Genomic DNA, 20,699 nt, shown 5'->3' on the forward strand with positions numbered 1-20,699 from the left:
AACAATGCAACCAACAAGGGCTTTATCTCCAAAATATACAAACACTTCATATAACTCAATAGCCAAAAAAAAACAAACACCCCTACTGAAAAATGACAGAAGACCTGAACAGAAGATATACACATGGCCAACAGTCATGTGGAAAAAATGCTCAACATCACTAATTATTAGAAAAATGCAAATCAAAACTACAATGAGGTACCACTTCACAAGGTCAGAATGGCCATCATTAGTAAGTCTACAACAAATGCTGGAGAGGATGTGGAGAAAAGGGAACCCTCCTACACTGTTGGTGGGAATGTAAAGTGCTATAACCACTATGGAAAACAGTATGGAGGTACCACAGAAAACTAAATATAGAACTACCTTATGATCCAGAATCCCACTCCTAGGCATATATCCATCAAAACTTTCACTGAAAAAGATACACGCACCCTTATGTTCACTGCAGCACTATTTACAATAGCCAAGACATGGAAACAACCTAAATGTCCAACAACAAAAGAATGGATTAAGAAAATGTGATACATGTACACAATGGAATACTACTCAGCCATAAAAAAGAACAAAATAATGCCATTTGCAGCAACGTGGATGGAACTAGAGACTCTCATACTAAGTGAAGTAAGTCAGAAAGAAAAAAACAAATATCACATATCTGGAATCTAATATACAGCACAAATGAACCTACCTACAGAACAGAAACAAACTCACAGACGTGGAGAACAGACTTGTGGTTGCCAGGGTCGGGGAGTGGGTCAGACTGGGAGTCTGGGGTTAGTAGATACAAACGATTGCATTTGGAGTGAAAAAGCAATGAGATCCTGCTATATATATATATCTATCTCTCACAGGAAACTATATCTAATCACTTGTGATGGAACACGATGGAGGATAATGTGAGAAAAAGAATATATACATATGTATAACTGGGTCACTACTGTATAGCAGAAATTGATAGAACATTGTAAATCAACTATAATAAAAAATTATTTTGAATTATGCTCTGAGATGTTGGTGAAAACAAAAGGGCAGTCAGTTAGCAGCTGGTGGAGAATGACAGCTGGATATGATAGCAATAGATGTGAACCAGCCAAAAGCTTAATTGGGAGATCAGGGAAAGAGGCAAAGAGAACAAGGTCAAAACTACAGTCATCTCTGGTGGTCAGGAAAATTACACATAATTTTAAAGGCCCAGATGTTGTATTCAGCAGAGAAAGAGTTCAAAGCAGCTATTGTAAATATGTTCAAAGAACTAAAGGAAAACATGTTTAAAGAATTAAAGGAGTATTATGACAAGATCTCATCAACTACAGAATATCAATGAAAAGACAGGAATTATACAAAACAATCAAATGAGAAAACATGAGTAACAGTAAAGAAAATATAACTACATTATTTCTTCTCCTTTCTTAACTGATTCAAAAAGCAACTACGCATATAACATGTATATAACTACTGCTGGCCTTATAAAAATGTAACATATTTGACAACCGTACAGAGGAAGCAGGTAGAGACAAACTTTAATGGAATAAGGCAATGACATCAGATGGTAAATCAAATCTACAGAAGGAAATGAACAAGAAATAATAAGGTTAATACAAAAGCTATAAACATGTTTCCCTTTCTTACCTCAGTTTCTTTTAAAAGACTTTACATTATATAAATTAATATTTATAACAATATATTCTGGGGTAACAAACATACAGCAATATGTATAACCAACAAGGGATGAATGGAGAAGAGCTATATTGGAGTAAAGTTTCTCTATATATCACTGAAACTAAGTAAGTGTAAATCTAAAGTAGATTCTGATAAGATATACAACATAAAACCCTAAAGTAATCACTAATAACTCAAAAGACGGTTTAAAAATCACAAACGGAATTTAAATGTTACACTAGAAAATGCTCAATTAATGCAAAAGAAAACAGTAAAGGCTGTAGGCAACAAAAAGATATGAGACATACAGAAAACAAAAGGCAAAGTGGCAGACATAAATCCAACTGTATCAATAAGATTAAACATCAATGGGTTAAACAATACAATCAAGGGGCAGAGGCTACAGAAATTGATTAAAAAAGAACAAGATCAATTTAAATGCTGTCTATGGAAGACACACTGTAGACTCAAACACAAAAATAAGCTAAAAGTAGATGGATGGGAAAAGACACCATGCAAATGGCAACCATAGAAGAACTGAAGTGGATATACTAATATCAAGCAGCTTCTCAAATTTTTTAGAAGAAATTCCCTGATGGCCTACCAGGTTAAGGATTGGGCCTTATTACTGCTGTGGCTTGGGTCTGATCTTGGGCCTGGGAATTTCTGCGTGCTGTAGGGGTAGCCCAAAAAATTTTTTTTAGAGATGAAGAGGAACATTTTATAACAATTAAACGGTCAATCCATCAATAAGATATAAAAATTATAAACATATACGCACTTTATATAACAGAGCAAAACCGACAGAATCGAAGGAAGAAAAAGACAATCCAACACTAGTTGGAAGATTTCAATATTCCATTTTCAATAACAAAGTAGAAGATTTAACAAGGAAAGAGGAAACAAACACAATAAAACAACTAGACCTAATAGCCATCTACAGAATGCTCCACCCAACAAAAGAATACTGGTTCTCCTAAAGCACATGTGGAACACTCTCCAAGAGAGATCATATGCTAGGCTATAAAACAAGCACCAACAACTTAAAAAGGATTGAAAGCACACAAAGTATGTGCTCTGACCACAATGGAATTAAATTATAAATCAATTACAGAAATTCAGACAAATTCATAAACATGAAATTAACATACTCCTAAATCACCAACAGGTCAAAAGAAGAAATCAAAAGGAAAGTTAGAAAACACTTGAGATAAATAAAGACAAAAACACAACATATCAAAACTTATGAGATGAACCAATTGAGTGCTCAAATGGAAATTTACAGTTGTAAATGCCTGTATCAGGAAAAAGAGTTTATGAACTTGAGATACTTCTTAAATACCACAGAGGAGAAAAAAAACAGGCCACAAAAGGGAAACGGGGGGAAATGTTTATAATAAAAAAAACAAGGAGTACTAATCCAAAATATGAAAAGAATTTTTCTATTAATTTTTACTTTTATAAAGACAAAGAACTCAAAGGAAAACTGACCAAAAAATTTGAACAGGCACTTCACAAGAGATATCCAAAAGTTAATGAACTTATGAAAAAGTGGTAAACCTCTTAACTCATCAGGGAAATGAAAATTAAAACCACATATATCACAGTCATATCCATTAGAATATCAAAAATAAATAATACAAACAATTGCAATTGTTGGTGAAGATGAGAACACTGTTCATGAGAATGTAAACTGCTACAACCACTTTGGTAAACAGGCAGTATGCAACTAAAGGCAAACACACATAACCTATAACTCAGTAACTTATAGAAATTAATAGTACATGAAGAGACAAGTATAAACATTCATACAGCATTATTAGTAATAGTCAAGAATTGGAAACAACCCAAACATCTATCAACAGATTCTACAAATAAACTGTGCTATATACATACGAAGTAATATTATAGAGCAATGAAAGTGAATTACAGTTACGGGAATTAACCTGGATGAAACTCAGAAACATTATGCAGAATGAAAGTAGCTAGAAACAAAATATATACTGTGTGAGTTCACTTATATAAAGTTCACAAACAGGCACAATTAGGTCAGAATAGTGATTGCTTTTGAGGGGAAGGAAGAGGTGACTGATGAGTGCAGGAAGAGGGTTCTGAAATTTGGGCAATGTTCTTTTTCTTGATCCTGGTTTATAATAATTCACTGAGCATTAATTTATTTGTGTGTACTTTCTGCATGTATTATGCTTCAATACTGAAAGGTAAGGCACTACATAACATTAACAAATAAAATTCAACTGAATCACAGTAAAATTAAAGCACTTGAACTTCAGAGGGTAATAACTTCTAAATACTGGGCTTTTGTGACAATTATTAACTTCAATCTCATTAGCAATCAAGACACACCAACTGAAACCAGATAATACCATTTAACAGTTAAGCTGGATGAAAACTAATTCCTGTCTCTAGGGAGCCCTCTGTTTATACCTTGTAGCAGAAATACAATTTCCTCCCTTCCCACTTTTCCCTTTTAAAAACTTTCCTTCATAGAACTAGAAAGGGACAGTTCTATGATCCACGGGAGAACAGAACCACAGTGCTACTGCGGTTCCTGAATTTCCAGTTTCTAGTTCAGTCCCCTTGAGGCCTAACTGGGTTCTAAGAGGATACTCAGCCCAGTATCTTTCTACGAATAAATTTGTTTTGCTTAAGTTTGTTTCTAGCTACCAACTGACCAATGACTATAACACCCTGCTACAATACATGCTACAACTATATTATAGTTGTTTATATCACAAGTTGAAAACTGGTAACTCACAGATTGTTTTATCTCACCCAAAAGTGTTGGGGTTTTTTTTTTTTTTTTTAAGTATAAATTACAAGCTATAGATTATAGTCCTCCTCACTAGACTGTGGCCAAGCTCCTAGGAGACAAGGACTATATCTTAACCTATCTTTGTTTTCCCAGTGCTAGGCTCCAGGTCCAAATACACTTGCTGAATGAATAAACAAACTATGCCAATAAGATTTCTATAAAACTCTGAAGTTCTGGCAGTTGATTCATTTCTGAGAAGCAATAATGGATTTTAAAATCCTAGTTATCGCATAGGGAAACAAAAATGAAAATACGTATTAAACGACAAAAATATTTATCCCCTTTTGCCCAGATCCTTAAAATGTAAAATAAAGAAATAATTCAAAGGAAGAAAAATCATTCGTATAATACCACAACATTATATAGTGAAAAGAAATGAGACTAACAATTACAATTAAGTGTTGGTATATATACCAAATGAGTTAGTATAATTCATTTAGAAGATAATTATGATAACTGTGCAAATTATGGAAACATGTACAGAGGAGGGAACACGGCCTAAAAGTTACCTTTCAAGGACTCTTAATATGAACTTTTGGTCTCTGCCTTTCTTCACAAAAGAAAAAAAAAAAAAAATTCACCAATGCATGAACACACACTAAACTGTAACAATAGTTAGCAAGTAGCTTGCCCAAAATCATACATCTCAGAAGTGACTGAAAGATGCAAATCCACATCTATCTACAGTAAACCCACAATCCTAACCCCTAAGGTTACATCACTTATACACCCACTACTCACTTATCCACTACATATTATAAGCACCTAGTGTACATAGAGCATTCTCCTTGTTATAAATAAGAATACACAAAAACACAATGCAAGCTTCTTTTACAATTTTCAATGCAATGCTTTAAATATTTTAAAGTATATTTTTACTTATCAAAGATTAAAACAAACCTAAGTACTGCTAATGCAAATCTAGTTTTTGATGCTTATTTAAATGTTATAAGCATATCTCATAAATTTGATCAATTCTCAAGACAAAGAAAATTCCAAGAAATAAAATGATTAAAGCAGCAATTTATTACATCATTTGATATCTGCCTGTCATATAACCCTGCCAGAATTCTTCAACAAGGAGACAATCTATGTATGTCAGTTGTGCTCTGGCCACAAGGATCTTTATCCAGATCTACTTGTTCCCTATTCTTGCCATTAAAACAAAGAAAAAAATTAAATTAATCATCCTTATATCCACTGACTGGTTAAATGCCACAAATTTCTAATTCTCACAACCTTATCATATAGTTACTATTTCTTATCCCATCCTACAATCAAGAATATTTATAGATGAGACACTGAGAAGTCAAGTAACTTAACTACATTACATGGCAAAACTAACCTGAAACAGGTCTAACAAACATGCTTGTAATTACTGCTACATAAAAATGCTTCTAATATAAACTATTAATATCCAAAAAACTGAAGTGTGATGCTGTTAATTGGGTCAGAGAAGAAGGAGACAATGGAAAGAAAGAGGAGTCAAGAGCTTGCAGGGACTGCCATTTATTAGCCTTTAGGTTTTATTGTTGTTTAAAACTTCATACAAAATAAAAATTTAAAAAGTCAAAGTGAGAAATGCCCAGAGAAGACATAATAAAGCATTTGATAAATTGGATTAGATACATGTTCAGTGTCAGAGTTGCAACCCTTCAGTTAAGTGAAAGGCACAGTGTTAACAATATTTAAACCCAGGAATTCCTAGGATGAGCTGAACCTTACCTTATGCATTGCTGGTGTACGAGATGAATTCTTCAAATAACAATTTGGCAATAGTTATCAAAATACATGCCCATCTTATGCACTGCTGGTGTATGAGCTGAATTCTTCAAATAACAATTTGGCAATAGTTATCAAAAGCCCTTAATTATTTTTATACTTTTTGCCCTGATAATTTCATCACTGGGAATCATCTTGGGGATGAAAAGGAGGAGCTTTTACTCAGAGACATTACAGCGTTATCTATTACAGCCAAAAAGTAAAATTAAAAAGAAAAGGAAAAAAACCTAAATAACTAAATATAGTAGTTAAGATGTTTTTGTTCACCAGTCATGATCTCTTCTTCAGGAAAACTACCACTCACCTAATCTGTGTGATCTTAATTCTGTGGTTTCCTCAACTCACCCTAGCCATAGTGGCTATGTTGTACTTGTCTGCAAGGTCCCAATGACTGGTTAAGGAACTGATGATCAGAATACATCAGCCTCTGTGGTGAAGGTCAGTAGCGAGAGCTCGGATTTGACCCCAAGCCTGGGAACCTACAGGTTCGGCCCTAAAAAGAACCAAAAAAAAAAAAACAAAAAACAAAAAAAAAAACAAAAAAAAAAGAATATATCAGCCTCAACCCAGAACTGAGATATGGACATCAGGAAAAAGCTTTCTTCCAAAGGTGGTTGCTAAGCCAAAAGGTATGAGGCTAGGAGAACTCAGAAATGGAGTCAACAAGGCTTGCTGACATTATTTGAGATCTTGGATGGAAGCTGTTTCCAAAGCCCATTCCATCTTACTCCACACACAATTCCAAGTCATGTGAACCAGTAAATTCCTTTTTTAACTTATCAAAGCTTGTGTTAAGTTTTTATAATAGGTAAGTAAAAGAATCATGATTAACACATCACCAAAAGAAGGACGGTTAACTAAGCAAATGAGCACATCCGTTCAATATCCTTACAGTTAAAATTCAATGAAATAATGTTGACAGAATAGTGTAACTGTTAAGAGCATGCACTCAAGAGCCTAGTTTGAATTCTGACTCTGCTACATATTCTCTATGTGCCCTTGAGTAGTTAACCTCTCTGTCCCTCAATTTCTTCATCTGTAAAACAAGGATACAATAATACTTATTTCATATGATTGTTAAAAGTAAATGAGTTACTGTTTATGACAAACTGCAGAAAACAAGTTCCTACCATAAATACGTATACGTATCTTTTAAAAAAATGGGACAAACAAGCTTAAAAAAGTAATATACATTGCAGCACTATTTGCAATAGCCAAGACATGGAAACAACCTAAATGTCCATCAACAGAAAAGTGGATCAAGAAAATGTAGTACCTATACACAATGGAATGTTACTCAGCCATTAAAAGGAATGGAATACTGGCATTTTTAGCAACATGGACAGACCTAGAAATTATCATGCTAAGTGAAGTCAGGCAGACAATGAAACACCAACATCAAATGCTATCACTGACATGTGGAATCTGAAAAAAAGGACACAATGAATTTCTTTGCAGAACAGATACTGACTCACAGACTTTGAAAAACTTATGGTTTTCCAAAGGAGGCAGTTTGGGAGGTGGGGGGATGTGCTGGGGGTGTGGGATAGAACTCCTATAAAACTGGATTGTAATGATCATTGTACAACTATAAATGTAATAAATTCATTGAGAAAAAAATATGAAATTAACTAAACCATGTAATTATACTGATGTCTTTTAAATCTGTGCACAGAACAAGAAAAAACTACATTTTTTTTTAAAAGCAAGCAGACTGTCCAAAAAAAAAAAAAAAAAAAAAAAGAATGAAATACACCTCAGGTCTCATGAAAGACAGGATAAATCTGATTGGCTTCACAAAAATCCTCCTGACCTTCTCCAGAAGCACCATATTCATTATCAGATAGGAAACACACACATAGCATCAAGTGTAGAATCATGAAATCACAATGTATAATATTTAACAGTACATTTAACGAGTACCAAGTTATAGCTTAATTTAAACCCGGAAGAATGTCATTTTCCAACTAAACTAGTTTCCAAGGCAAGACACAAATTTATGAGTACAACCAACTCTTAATCCATATAAATGACGAAGAACAAATATTAAGTCATCTTCCCAAACCACTCACATTTGGCTGTGTAATGTAGAATAAAAGCATTTTCACTTAAATACAAGTATAACTTGTCTTCTTGAAATTCACAAAATTTCAAATCTACCAATGAAGACACATTGAGATTTGTTTCACTACCTACCTCTGTTTCAGCTCTGCACATCTTTCTACACCAAGCTTTTTGTCTGTTTGCTTTCTAGGGCTGCACCCTCGGCATATGGAAGTTCCCAGGCTAGGGGTCAAATTGGATTTGTAGCTGCCTGCCTACACTTACAGCCACAGCAACGCCAGATCTGAGCCACATCTGCAACCTGCATCACAGCTCAGGGCAATGCACTTTAAAGACTTTAACGCTCACTTTAACCCACTGATCAAGGCCAGGGATCGAACCTGCATCCTCATGGATACTAGTCAGGCTCATTACCACTGAGTCACAATGGAAACTTCCCCAAGCTTTGACGTCCTATCATTCCAATTTTCCGTCTCTCGTTAGATTTACTAAATAATACATGTTACCAAGAGATTTGTTTTATATGCAGTAAAGTGATTAAAACTATTTAAAAATGACTTCTTTTAGTTCCCGTTGTGGCTCTGTGGTCTCGAACCTGACTAGTATTCATGAGGATGCAGGTTCAATCCCTGGCTTCACTCAGTGCGTTAAGGATCCAGTGTTGCTATAAGCTGTGTTGTAGGGTGGCAGCAATAGCTCTAATTCGACTCCTAACCTGGGAACTTGTAGCCATAAAAAGAAAAAAAAAAAAAAACAACAACAAAACCTACTTGTATAAAATGAGCCAGATTAGGCTCCAAACCTCTTTTCTCTGCCATAATGAATACTAGTAAAACTCAACATCAGCCAGTAAAGAATCTCAATTTTGTTCAGAGGCTCATGCACCAAGTTAAAAGCCTACACAATAAGGGAACTACTCCTATATGGACAGTATAAAATTCTTCATACAAATTCTAATGTTTATTTGTTATTACTGTGGGGAGCTTATGAGGCCAAAATCTTAAGGTAAATGGCACTCCAATTTAGATTATTAAACATGAAAGTAAGATTTTCCATTAGTACACTTCTAATATTTTCCATGAAATGTTAAGATTTACACAGCTGGTACAGTTTTCTAAGTTGGTTTTGGATTTTTCAGTTTTTTTCTATCCTCACACATGTAAAACTCATGCAAAAAACCAACAAAAGTTTAGCAGTAAACTGAGCCTAAAAGATTGATTAGGAAATTAGAATTTGTTAAGAAAAAACTAAGAAATTATCCAAAACCAAACTTCCATATCTTAGGCAATACACTGCACTGTTAAAACAGATTTAGTTCAAAACTCAGCCCCATACACACTACTATATATAAAGTAGGTACGGAGTTCCCGCTATGGCTCACCAGTAACAAATCCGATCAGTATCCAAAAGGATGTCAGTTTGATCCCTGGCCCCGCTCAGTGGGTTAAGGATCCCGAATTGCTTCGAGCTGCTGTGTAGGTCGCAGATGTGGCTCAGAACCGGTGTTGCTATGGCGTAGGCCAGCACCTGCAGATTAGACCCCTAGCCTGGGAACTACCATATGCAGTGGGTGTGGCCCTAAAAAAAGGGACAGTAAATAAATAAGTAAAGTAGGCAGACAACAAGGACCTACTACATAGCAAGGGAACTATATTTAATATCTTATAATAGCCTTTAAAGAAAAAGAATCTGAAAAAAATACATATATGTAAGTATATGTAAGTATACGTGTTTGTGTGTGTATATATACCTGAATTACTTTGCTGTATATTTGAAATTAACACAGCACTGTAAATTAACTATACTTCAATTTTTTTAATTGTAAAAAAAAAAAAAAAAAAAAAAAAAAAAACCCTCAGAAGTTCCCATAGTGGCTCAGCGGAAACTAATCTGACTAGTATCCATGAAGACACAGGTTCAATCCCTGGCCTCGCTCAGTGGGTTAAGGATCCAGAGTTCCTGTGAGCTGTGGTATATAGGTCGCAGGTGCAGCTCAGATCCCAAGTCGCTGTGGCTGTGGCGTAGACTGGCAGCTGTAGCTCCGATTCAATGCCTAGCCTGGGAACCTCCACATGCCGCACACACATGCAGCCCTAAAAAAAAACAAAAACAAAACAAAACAAAACCCTCAGCTCTAACATTTACTACTCTGTGTTACACTGGGAAAGTTTACTTCTCAGTGCTTTGGTTTCCTCACCTGTAAAATGAGAATGATAATTATACATACCTTACAGAACTATGAGAATTGACCTAACATGTACAAACAATAAAATCTAGTTATTATTGTTACTGTTATCCACTATCGCTCTCTAAAATATAACTTGCCTATGAATTACTAAAATAATTCTTCCTGGGTCTGAAATATGTGCATATTGAGTATCTAATCTTTTTTTTTTAGGGCTGCACCCACAGAATATGGAGGTTCCCAGGCTAGGGGTCTAACTGGAGCTGGAGCTCCCAGCCTACACCACAGCCATAGCAACGCCAGATCTGAGCTTCATCTGCAACCTATACCACAGCTCACAGCAACACTGGATCCTTAACCCACTGAGCGAGGCCAGGGATCAAACCCACTACCTCATGTTCCTAGTCAGATTCTTCCTGCTGCGCCACAACGGGAACTCCATATTCACTTTTTTTTTTAAACTTTAACAGTCCTTCAATAAAACTTTTTGTTGGGTGCCAACTATATAAAGGACATCCTACTAGGCACTGAGAATGTGGAAATGAACAGTCTCAATTCAAGACCTTTCTGTCAGGTAGGCAACATAAGTAAAATCATATAATAAAAGGTGTTATGACAGAGGTGCTATGAAATAGGCAATACTATAGGACATTAAGGAAAAGACACACCTAAATTGGGGTGGCAAACACCCCAGAAATAATTTCTGAAGAAGAATCACCTAGTTACTTCACTTCAGAGCTCCACACTGCTATTTATAACATAAATATAACAGTGTTTTAGAATGTAGAAAGACAAGATCACCCAGCACACTATTTACCATGCTCATAAACCTAAAAATCTGTTGGTAATAATGAAGATGACTGTCTTCTCAAACTATAACATAACCTTGAAAAGGTCACTTTGCTTTTTCAAGAGACATTTATTTCATCAATAAATAAAAGCTACAAACCTTCCTCCAATAAGTTATAATAGGACTAATGTCAAAAGGATAATATTTTTGAGCTATTAGAGACTTTTGAGAGCTTCTAATTCAACCCCCTCATTTTGCAGATTAAAAGGAGCCACAGAGTATAGTGGGAAAAGCACTAAGTTGAGAGTCGAAAAACTGAATCTTGGTTCCAACTCTCTTACAGTAAAAGCCTAGGCAAATTATCTAAGTTTCCTCATGAGAGGAGAGGAATTCAATTGCTTCCAAATTCCCTTTCAGCTCTGTATTTCTACTTGTATGAAACTCAGAGAGAGAAGTTCCCAAGGTCACCCAGCTGGTATACGGCAAAATAGGGACACCTGGATTCCAATTACAAGCAATTCTCTTCTATTCCATTCCATAATGCTTCTACTTTGTAACACCATTCTTATAAGTTATTCTAAGATTTTTGGAAATTATAAACACCAGGAAGGATTTGCTATGCTCTGACGTTAAATGACATATTCCCAGGCTCTTCTATAGAAAATGAGCTAAAAATCCAAATTTAACAAATGCATGAAGTCTCAAGCTGTAGGTAATACATTTAAGTTGCCCTCAAGAAGGTAATGGGAGTTTATCCTTAACTTCCCAGCACCTAAAATGTAAACTTTCAATCCAACTCACCGAAGAGATCCTATTCCATGTTAAACTAAAATATAAATTATTATAGGTAATGATAAATATTGTATGCATAATTCTCTGAACAAGAAGAGAATTAAAATTCTTCATTTTATTTTTGTCCCGGTTATATTTAACATGCATTTTTAAATCCAAGAAAGATCAATTTAAATATTTTCCTTCATGCTTCCTCTTTGCACACTCTCTAGCTTTAAAACCACTAGAACAGATTAAGCACATTACTTCTGAAATCACATAAACAATTACAAATAAGACTATACAGACTGTTGATAGTTTCTCTTTCAAAACTGAAAATCAGCCCCCCACAGTATTCTAAAATTCTGTGCCCAAATATATTATAACTCTACAAAACTGCATGTATCATAAGCAGCATATGATTCCCTAAAATGTCTTCAAAGTTTATTATATTTTACAGGGAATTTATCAAGATTTCAAGAAGACTGACAGCGCTGATTTCAGAAAATAAAGGAAAATCCTCAGAGGAAAAGCACAATAAAAATGCAAAATAGTAATAAAGTCAACAATAGTTTCACACTACTGACTTAAGAGAATATTCAAAAACATTCATGGATCTCTAAGTACAGTTTAACCATACACACTCAGATTTTCAAAGAATCACACATTGTTTTGCATTTTTTTAAATTGAATGGGACCTTAAGTCCCTGAATCCAACAGCACAGAAAATAAGAATCTGCAGCATAAATCTCCACCTCCCCCCCAAATTTCCCTGTAGTCTGCTTTAAATTCTTACAGCTAAATACTTGAGGAGGCATTTCTTTCCATTGCTGGCCAAGTCTAACTGTTATACAACAACGTTCTTGTCAAAAAACTATACTGAATTCATTCTATGCCTTACTAACTTTCACCTGCTGGTCTACCTTCTAAAATAACAGGATGAATCTATTCTGTTTTTGAAATATCTGAAAACAGCTATTCTTTTCCCCTTTAACTAGTTGCTACTTTAGTCTAAACATATGGTCCACAGATTTTTTGTGGGTCCTCAAGACACATCTGGAATACAATGTAATTCCACACTGCAAGTAATCTTAAAAAAAAAAAAAAGCCACTTGTCAAATTTTGGTGTAATATCAAAGAATAACTTCAAAAATACTACTGAAACACTTTTTCCCCAGCTAATCTATTTGAAGTTGGATTTTCTTTACACACCTCAATCAAATATATCTTGACAGAATGAAAGAAGCAAAAGTTGTCTTCTGGTAAGCCAGAAATTCAAGTGATTTACAAAATTATAAAACAATGCCACTAGCTTCACTAAAGTTTTTGTTTTAGGATAGTCTTCATTTTAAAATTTGTTAACATGTAATCGGATTATTTCTAGATAAATATTTTGAAGTTATTTCATTTCAAATATCAATCAATATACATAACCCACTTCAGCAAAATCTCTTTGGAGTACCCAGTAATTTTTAAAGGCGCTATGGGGTCCTGACACCAGAAAGGGTAAAGCATGGCCTGTTTCTCAGGGGCAGATTCCCAGACCTCTTACTACTCTGGATTTCTCTCGTCTCTCTCCTGTAATAAGTAAACATGCCTTTATAAAGGTGGCACCTATCACACATCTATGTATTCATGAGCTAGACTACTTAAACATACAACCTCTGGTCCAGCAGGAAATTAAAGGGCCATGTGGTACACTTAATTTTTAACATCTCCCTACAGGTATTAATCATCTGGAATCAAATACTGTAATTCTTCCATTTAAAGGCTGCAGTCTGTAAATATGGAAACAGAGAGCAACAGTTTATACCGTGATATTATCTTTTTTGACCAAACTACTTTCACTGTTTATGTAAAATTAGGTAAATTATTCATATATGGCAAGATGGAACAGAAAAGAAAAGGCAAGTCTTTTGCATAATCATTTGACTCTTAACCCATTCAAAAGCACCCATGTACTGATATGCCACCAAAAAAACCCCCAAAAATAAACAAAAAAACCCTGCTCATCTAGCCAGGTTCCTAGGCCTCAACAAACAAAACTGAACTTTATTTGTATTTGAAATTTAGTTAATTTCTTAACTTCCTACACCTTGTTCACAGAATTATTAGAAGGTAAATGGAATAGAAAATTTAGCCACAGGTTTAAAAGATCCAATAGGAAATCCAGAGCTACACATGATGAGCACCTTTCAGAGAATGTTAAGATTGAAAGAGGGAAAGCTTTGGGGACTCCAAGGGAAAAAAGTTGTCTACATTATACCATATAACTTCCTAAATTCTAATTAAACCCTAAACCTCCTAATTTAGGCTTATGAATAAGACACTTACGCCACATTTTTAAAAACTGCCCATATCCAAAGTTTGTTGAGTTCATCACATATAACTTTGTATATGTACATACACATATATGTATCTCTTTTACGTTTAAAATTTTCTATTCTACATTACATTGGCTCAAGTTTTCAAGAAACAAACTTTGTTCTCTCCTTGATACATACATTCAAGTTCCATTAACAGTAATTAATGTTCTTAATATCAAGCACAGGAATCAAAGCTCTCAATTTACATCAATTTATCCAACATACTAACATGTATATCTGGAAAAGATGCTAAGCACTTGTTAAAATAAAAACTGGGACCCTGCTCAATACAAAATATTTCCATCTTGATACCTGGGGCTTCACATACGCAATTCCTACTAGCATTAGTGAAGTGTGAAACTATAGCTTCAAGATGAATATATAACCCTAGGGAGAATTAACAGTTTTAACGTACTTCCTGGTTGGTCAAAAAAATAAATATACCTCTGTGACCATACAGGTACTTGAACATGAAGTGTAATGTCCACAGACCATGCTTTGTTATTTCATTAATAGAGGCTCACTGTCTAGGTCACATAAAAACCTATTTGTAATCCAAATTACTAGAAACTACTTCTGGTTATTTGGAAGGTCACATGAAATAATTCCAATCCCTCAAAATTTTCAAACATTAGGAAAACCGTAGAATAGTATAGAAGTTTTTAACTAGGGCTGAAGTCACCTTGGAAACTCAAGCTAGATTGTGCAGCTCTAAAATTACTAATACTGACAATAGACGTCACAGATGAAAAATTCAACGCTGTGTCCTCAGTATCTAGTACAGCGCCTGGCTCACAGAAAATGGCTCAATAATTATTCAAGAAACGAATCAATGAAAAAAGATACATAGTCTTTTTAAAAAAAGTCTCTCCAAGACTATTATTTAGTATCACTCATTACACCACCACTCATAATAACACTATCATTAAGATTCTTAATGAAAGTACAGACAAAAATAAAAGCTTGCTTAAAGAACCAAGTGCTGTTTACAAAACAGATTTTAAAATTCATTTACAAATTTTCAAGGGCAGAAAGAAAAATCACTTAGGGGTACTAAATTTGAGTTAGTCAATAAATAAACTTTTATCTTCTAATATTCAGAACTCAAGGTTGGGGGTGACATGGAAAGGGGAAATGTCTGTCAATGTATTCAGCAGGCTTAATGGATGCCATAAATCAAGGCTTCCCATGAATTTTCTAGAGGAAATTCATGCCAATCTTTGAGCCTATTGTCACTTTCACACATGCTCACAGGAACAAAATGACAAAGAATGCTACGCCTGAACCACTGGATTCAAGGCACAAAACACTTGATTAACAAATGTCAAGGCTCTGAGTTGTAAATACTGACAGATATTTTCAAATAAATTAATCCCACTGACTCCAACATAAATTAAAGCCCCTGGTATCTTTAAAGATTCACCGGACTACGGACTTCCAAACGCTTTTTTGAAAATGTGGCTACAATCTCCCTGTGTGACACTAAGGGAGCGAACATCTCATTTACCAATTGCTGATAAATACCGCTAAGCGTTTTACAAACAAAAAAGCGTTAAATGCGATTCCACGCACATTTATTTTTCCGTCATAAATGTTTGTGCTCTTTCACATTTCATTTTATGTGGTATACTTAAAGTTAAATACAGCAAGTTGACATTTTAGTCAAAAGCACTCTGCTGTCTTACTAGCTGTGTAACTGCTACATCTGGTGGCGGCACACTGGCATGCAAGAAGCCAGAAAACTTAGAAAACAATTGTAACCGATCTGGTGCGTGTTTGCAATAACCTTTACGCAGATATTTCCCACAAACCCCCCGATCCTGTCAGAGAAGAACAGTAGCCTACTCGCTGGAGAAATAATGCACAAACACGCAGGAGGTGATGGCGAAGGAGAGAAAGTTGCAACCATCTGGAGGAGTGGGTTTAAAAGCCTGCCCACGAATCAGTCTGTCGTTTAAACTGCTCTCGGGGGCCAGGCAGGGGATCAAAGTCGGCTCTAATAATTTCAGCGCCTCTCCCCGAAAGGCAGAGACCTTGCAAGCAAGGGGCATCCTCCAGGTCCCGGGCAGCTAAGCTCGCAGAGCGGGGACCGCCTCTAGGGGAGGAGTGCGGGAGGGAAGGGGAGGGGGCTCGAGGATGAATGCTTCACCCAGAGGGAAAACCCACCAGAGACCGGAGGCCAGGAGGTTAAGAGTACTGAGTGTGCGAGCAAATGGAGCAGAAAGGGGCTCGCGTCCGGGGGGAGACCGCCCACCCCAGCAGGACGGGCTCTTAAGGAACCCAGGCGAATCTGCGCGCCTCGCCTCGCCCCGTCCCCACCAGCGCGCACCCCCTACGTCCGTTTCCTCCGCCGCCCGCGAACCACCACCCACAGCCGGAGCACTATCTCCCCGAAGCCTGGCGGCCCCGCGTACACCTCGCCCCCATCCCCCACCCCAGGGTCGGGGAAAGGAGAACTGAGGGCGCGGGGGCCGGGAGCGGGAGGGGAGACCCGCGAGCGGGCGCGGGCGCGACGGCACTTACCTTCCCTGGGCCTCCCGGATGGCGGCGTGTGATTCAGCAGGGACCTGGCCGCCGCCGCCGAGCCCGGGGTTGGAGACGTGGAGAGCTGGGACCAAGATGGCGGCCCCTCCAAACTTCCACTGCTACTTTGGACACTCATCAAGCTACTTTCTGGGAACCCGACTCCCCCCCTGCGACGGCAGCAGCGGCAGCAACACCGGCACCCGCCTCCGTCATGGCGGGGGCCGCGCAGAGGGCGAGCGAGAGAGCGAGGGCAGGGAGGGGAGAGTCAAGGGGATGGGGGGGAGGAAACCGAGAAGGAAGAAGGTGGGGAGGGTAGAGGTGAGGGGAGGAGAGGGGACGGGGAGGAGGAAAAGGGGGAGAAGAGAGGGAGCCGGCGGGCGCGCTGGGGAAGAGGCGGAGAGAACGAGCGCGGCGGCAGAGGCGGCGGAGGCGTCGAGGGGGCGCCCGCCTGGGCCGGGGTCGGAGCGCGGGCGGAGCGCCGGCTGCGCCGGCCGAGACTTCCGCGGGCGGAACCTGCCGGCACCTCTGCAGTGCGTCGGCCCCGGCGTCGCCCGGGTGGCGGCGGCAGCGGCGGCGGCGGGCGATGGGTGGCGGCTGAGACGGCAGGGTAACCTCTGCATCAGTTACAGGCGGCGGCGGCGTCACGCGCCGCCTGTGCAAACACTATCGCGAGGCTCCCGCGCCTCCGGTAGCGGCGGCGGCGGCGGCGGCCGCGGGAGCAGGCTTGGGGGAGGGACCTGCCAGGGGTTGGGGGCGGGGGGAGTGGGGAGGGAACGAGCTAGCGAGGGAGGAGACGCGGGCGACGGGTGCCCCTGGCGCACCCGCGGATCACTACGAGGCGCGGGAGCCGGGGGCTGGCGGACTGTCGTGCGCCGAGGCCGCTTCCCCGCGCCCGCCGGGAGAAGGCGCGCCCCGCACGCGCCCCCGCCGCGCTGCACCGGCTACCGTTCCCGCGCCCGCTCCGCTGCCACCTGACTGCCCCTCTCTCCCGCGGAAGCGCGCCTGGCTCCAGACCCACACCCAGCCTGGGGAGAAATGCTTCAGCTCTCTCTAGGCTGTCGTTTCGCAGGAGTTCGATGTGATCATTTCTCAAAATGGAACTGAAAAGTTGAGAGTTGCTTCTTTCTTGTCTCTCTGTACCGTGCAAACAAAAAAAAAAAAACCAAAAACTTGTGTGCGTTTCCCTGTCTGCAGAATGGGAGTGATTACTGAATGAAAGAGCTAAGAAAATAAGTTAGGGTGGGGATGGAAGTAAAACTTTATGAATGTTTTCCAAAAAGAATCTTTATCCGCATTGTGCATTGTATGTGTGGTCTAGCAGTTCTTTGTTTAAAAACAGTAGGTGGAAAATCTACATAGAAAATTTTGATCACTGAATTCACATATTTAGGGAAACCATCCAGGGTTCATCTTCTGAAAGGTTATGTTTTCTAGAAAGTTCCAGTGCCGCTGCAAATTCCCGAAGCAAATTAGAGCATTTGCTAAAATTTATAGAGTGTAACTTTCTATAGACCCACACAGAGATTGGGCATCTTATACAGAAAAGAGCAGTCTAATGGTTCAGGAAAAATACAGCAAGGTTATTGGTCTCTTTAAAAATACCAAGTTGAGTAGAACACTAAAAAGATTATGATATAAAGCAACTGTATGAGCATGAGGAAATGGCATGATTACCAGGGGGACAAAAATGTCATTTCTATTTTTTATTTTTATGACTTTGCATTTCTCCTAGTAATGTTTTGTTCAGATAAACTATCATACTAGAATAGAACCATGGTTGTCAGTTATCTCCAGAAGTAATTTTAGTTTTCTTATGCTTCAGGTTCTTCAGTGAGTTTTTAGTCATGTACTGTTTTTCAAAGTTAAGAAGTACATCTCACAAATTAAGCAACTTTAGTGAGGTATAAGTAACATACAATAAACTGCACATATTTTAAGTCTACAACTAGCTAAGTTTTGGTGTGTACACAACCCTGAAACCATTTCTACAATCAAGATAGTGAATATATCCATCAACCTCCAAAATTTTCTCTACTCCTTTATGGTTCCTCTTCCACTCCACTTCTCCCCAAGTCATCACAGATCTGCTTTCTATCACTTAGTTTGCATTTTCCAGAATTTTAAATAAATGGAATTGTATGGTTTGTACTCTTCTGGCTTCTTTTTACTCAATATAATTGGCTTCTTTTTACTCAATATAATTATTTTGAGATTCATCAACATTGTTGTATTTATCAATAGTTCATTTCTTTTTATTGCTGAGTATTCCATTGTATGATATACTCTATTTCGTTCACCTGTTGATGGACATCTGTTATGAATAATACTAAGGATGGACATTTGTGTACAAGTCTTTGTGTTGACATAGGCTTTCTTTTCTCTTGGATGCATACCTAGGACCTTACCATTAGATTTTTATATGAAAGCATATGCACCATAAGGCAAGAGTTCCTATGTATTAGGTAACTGTATGCTCTTTTTGTATTTTAAAAGAATATGTTTAGGGAGTTCTTGCTGTGGCATAGGTCACAGCTACAGCTTGGGATTCGATCCCTGGCTCGGGAACTTCCATGTGCTGCAGGTATAGCCAAAAAAGAAAAAAAAAAGAGTAAGTTTAGTCAACTGATTGTAGGAAAAAGAGCACAGGACAGGAAGGAAATCGGGAGACCTGGGTACTAGTCCCAGCAGGTAACAATCTTTTCTTGATTCCAGTTTTCTCATCTATGAGAAAGAGGTTAGAGTCACCAGGTGATCTCTAAAGCGCCTACCAATTCCAAGACATTATACCAAGCATGGCTCCTCTCAAGAGTAGTAAACAAAACCCAACCAAAGAGATTTGATAGTAAGTTATCTTCCAATCCTCTCCAAAGTATCAGGTCACCTTTATACGGACCCTGGTTACATTTTATATGAACTGATCCCTTTTATTTTAAATGGTAGGTAGAAGATCACAGCAGATACATAATCCAATTACTTTAGATTTATTTTTGTTACATGTGCTGCCTGGGAAAGAATTAAATGATCAATTCTTGCTTTCTTGCAGTTTTTGATAAAGACAGTCAACACTGACTTACAAAGAAGCAATTATCAGCAATAGGGTGCTGTTTAAATAAACCATGGCTTAGCCTGAAAATGGAATGTGATGTGGCACTTAAAATCATATCTTTGGGGAGTTCCTGCTGGGATGCAGTGAGTTAAGAATCCAACTGTAGCGGCTTGGGGCGATGTGGAGGTGAGGGTTTGGTCCCTGGCCCAGCACAATGGGTTAAAGAATCTGGGGCATAGGTCGCATCTATGGCTGGGACTCAGTCCCTGTCCCGGGGAACTACCATATACTGCAGGTGTAGCTATTAAAAAAAAAAAAAAAAATCATGTCTTTGAAGAATACTGAAAAGGATGATAAATTTTTCATGTATATTGTATATGAAAAAGTGAATATGATCCCTATTTGCTTGTAAATATGCAAAACAAATGACTGCAAGGATGCACCCAAAAAAATGCATGGTTAACTTTGGGTTGTGAGATTACATAATTCTTTTTTCCTTTCTGCTGTTCCAAATTTTATACAATGAATCATATTTCTTAAGCAAATCAAGCATAAAAAGGGCCTGGACACAAATTGTGCAAATACATAATTTTATTAAATCATTGTGATAAATGAAAGCTTTTAAATGGTAAGTAGAGGCTCCCCTACACCTTGCGCATCAGCTAGTCCAGAGG

At 38.0% G+C, this 20,699-nt stretch overlaps 1 protein-coding gene across 9 annotated transcripts in view; it reads right to left on the reverse strand.

The window, feature by feature from the left end:
• TLK1 (tousled like kinase 1) overlaps nt 1-17,647 on the reverse strand; it is a 159,766-nt gene extending 142,119 nt beyond the window's left edge. For 7 of the 9 annotated variants that reach the window (XR_014829536.1, XR_014829535.1, XR_014829537.1 and 4 more), the window contains exon 1: nt 16,977-17,647. Coding sequence is in view for 2 of the 9 variants with exons in the window: in XM_021075292.2 (XP_020930951.1) it covers nt 16,977-17,115 (139 nt within the window). In the remaining 7 variants the exon portion in view is untranslated. The remainder of the gene's footprint in view (nt 1-16,976) is intronic. The other 2 variants (XM_084999475.1, XM_084999476.1) reach the window with 2 other exon arrangements.
• Nucleotides 17,648-20,699: the final 3,052 nt, after the last annotated feature.

The sequence above is a fragment of the Sus scrofa genome, chromosome 15 (assembly GCF_054392235.1).
Source record: "Sus scrofa isolate SSC_HxYL_T2T_F1_AM1 chromosome 15, Sscrofa_HxYL_maternal_Yorkshire_Landrace_v2.0, whole genome shotgun sequence".
Classification (NCBI taxonomy): domain Eukaryota; kingdom Metazoa; phylum Chordata; class Mammalia; order Artiodactyla; family Suidae; genus Sus; species Sus scrofa.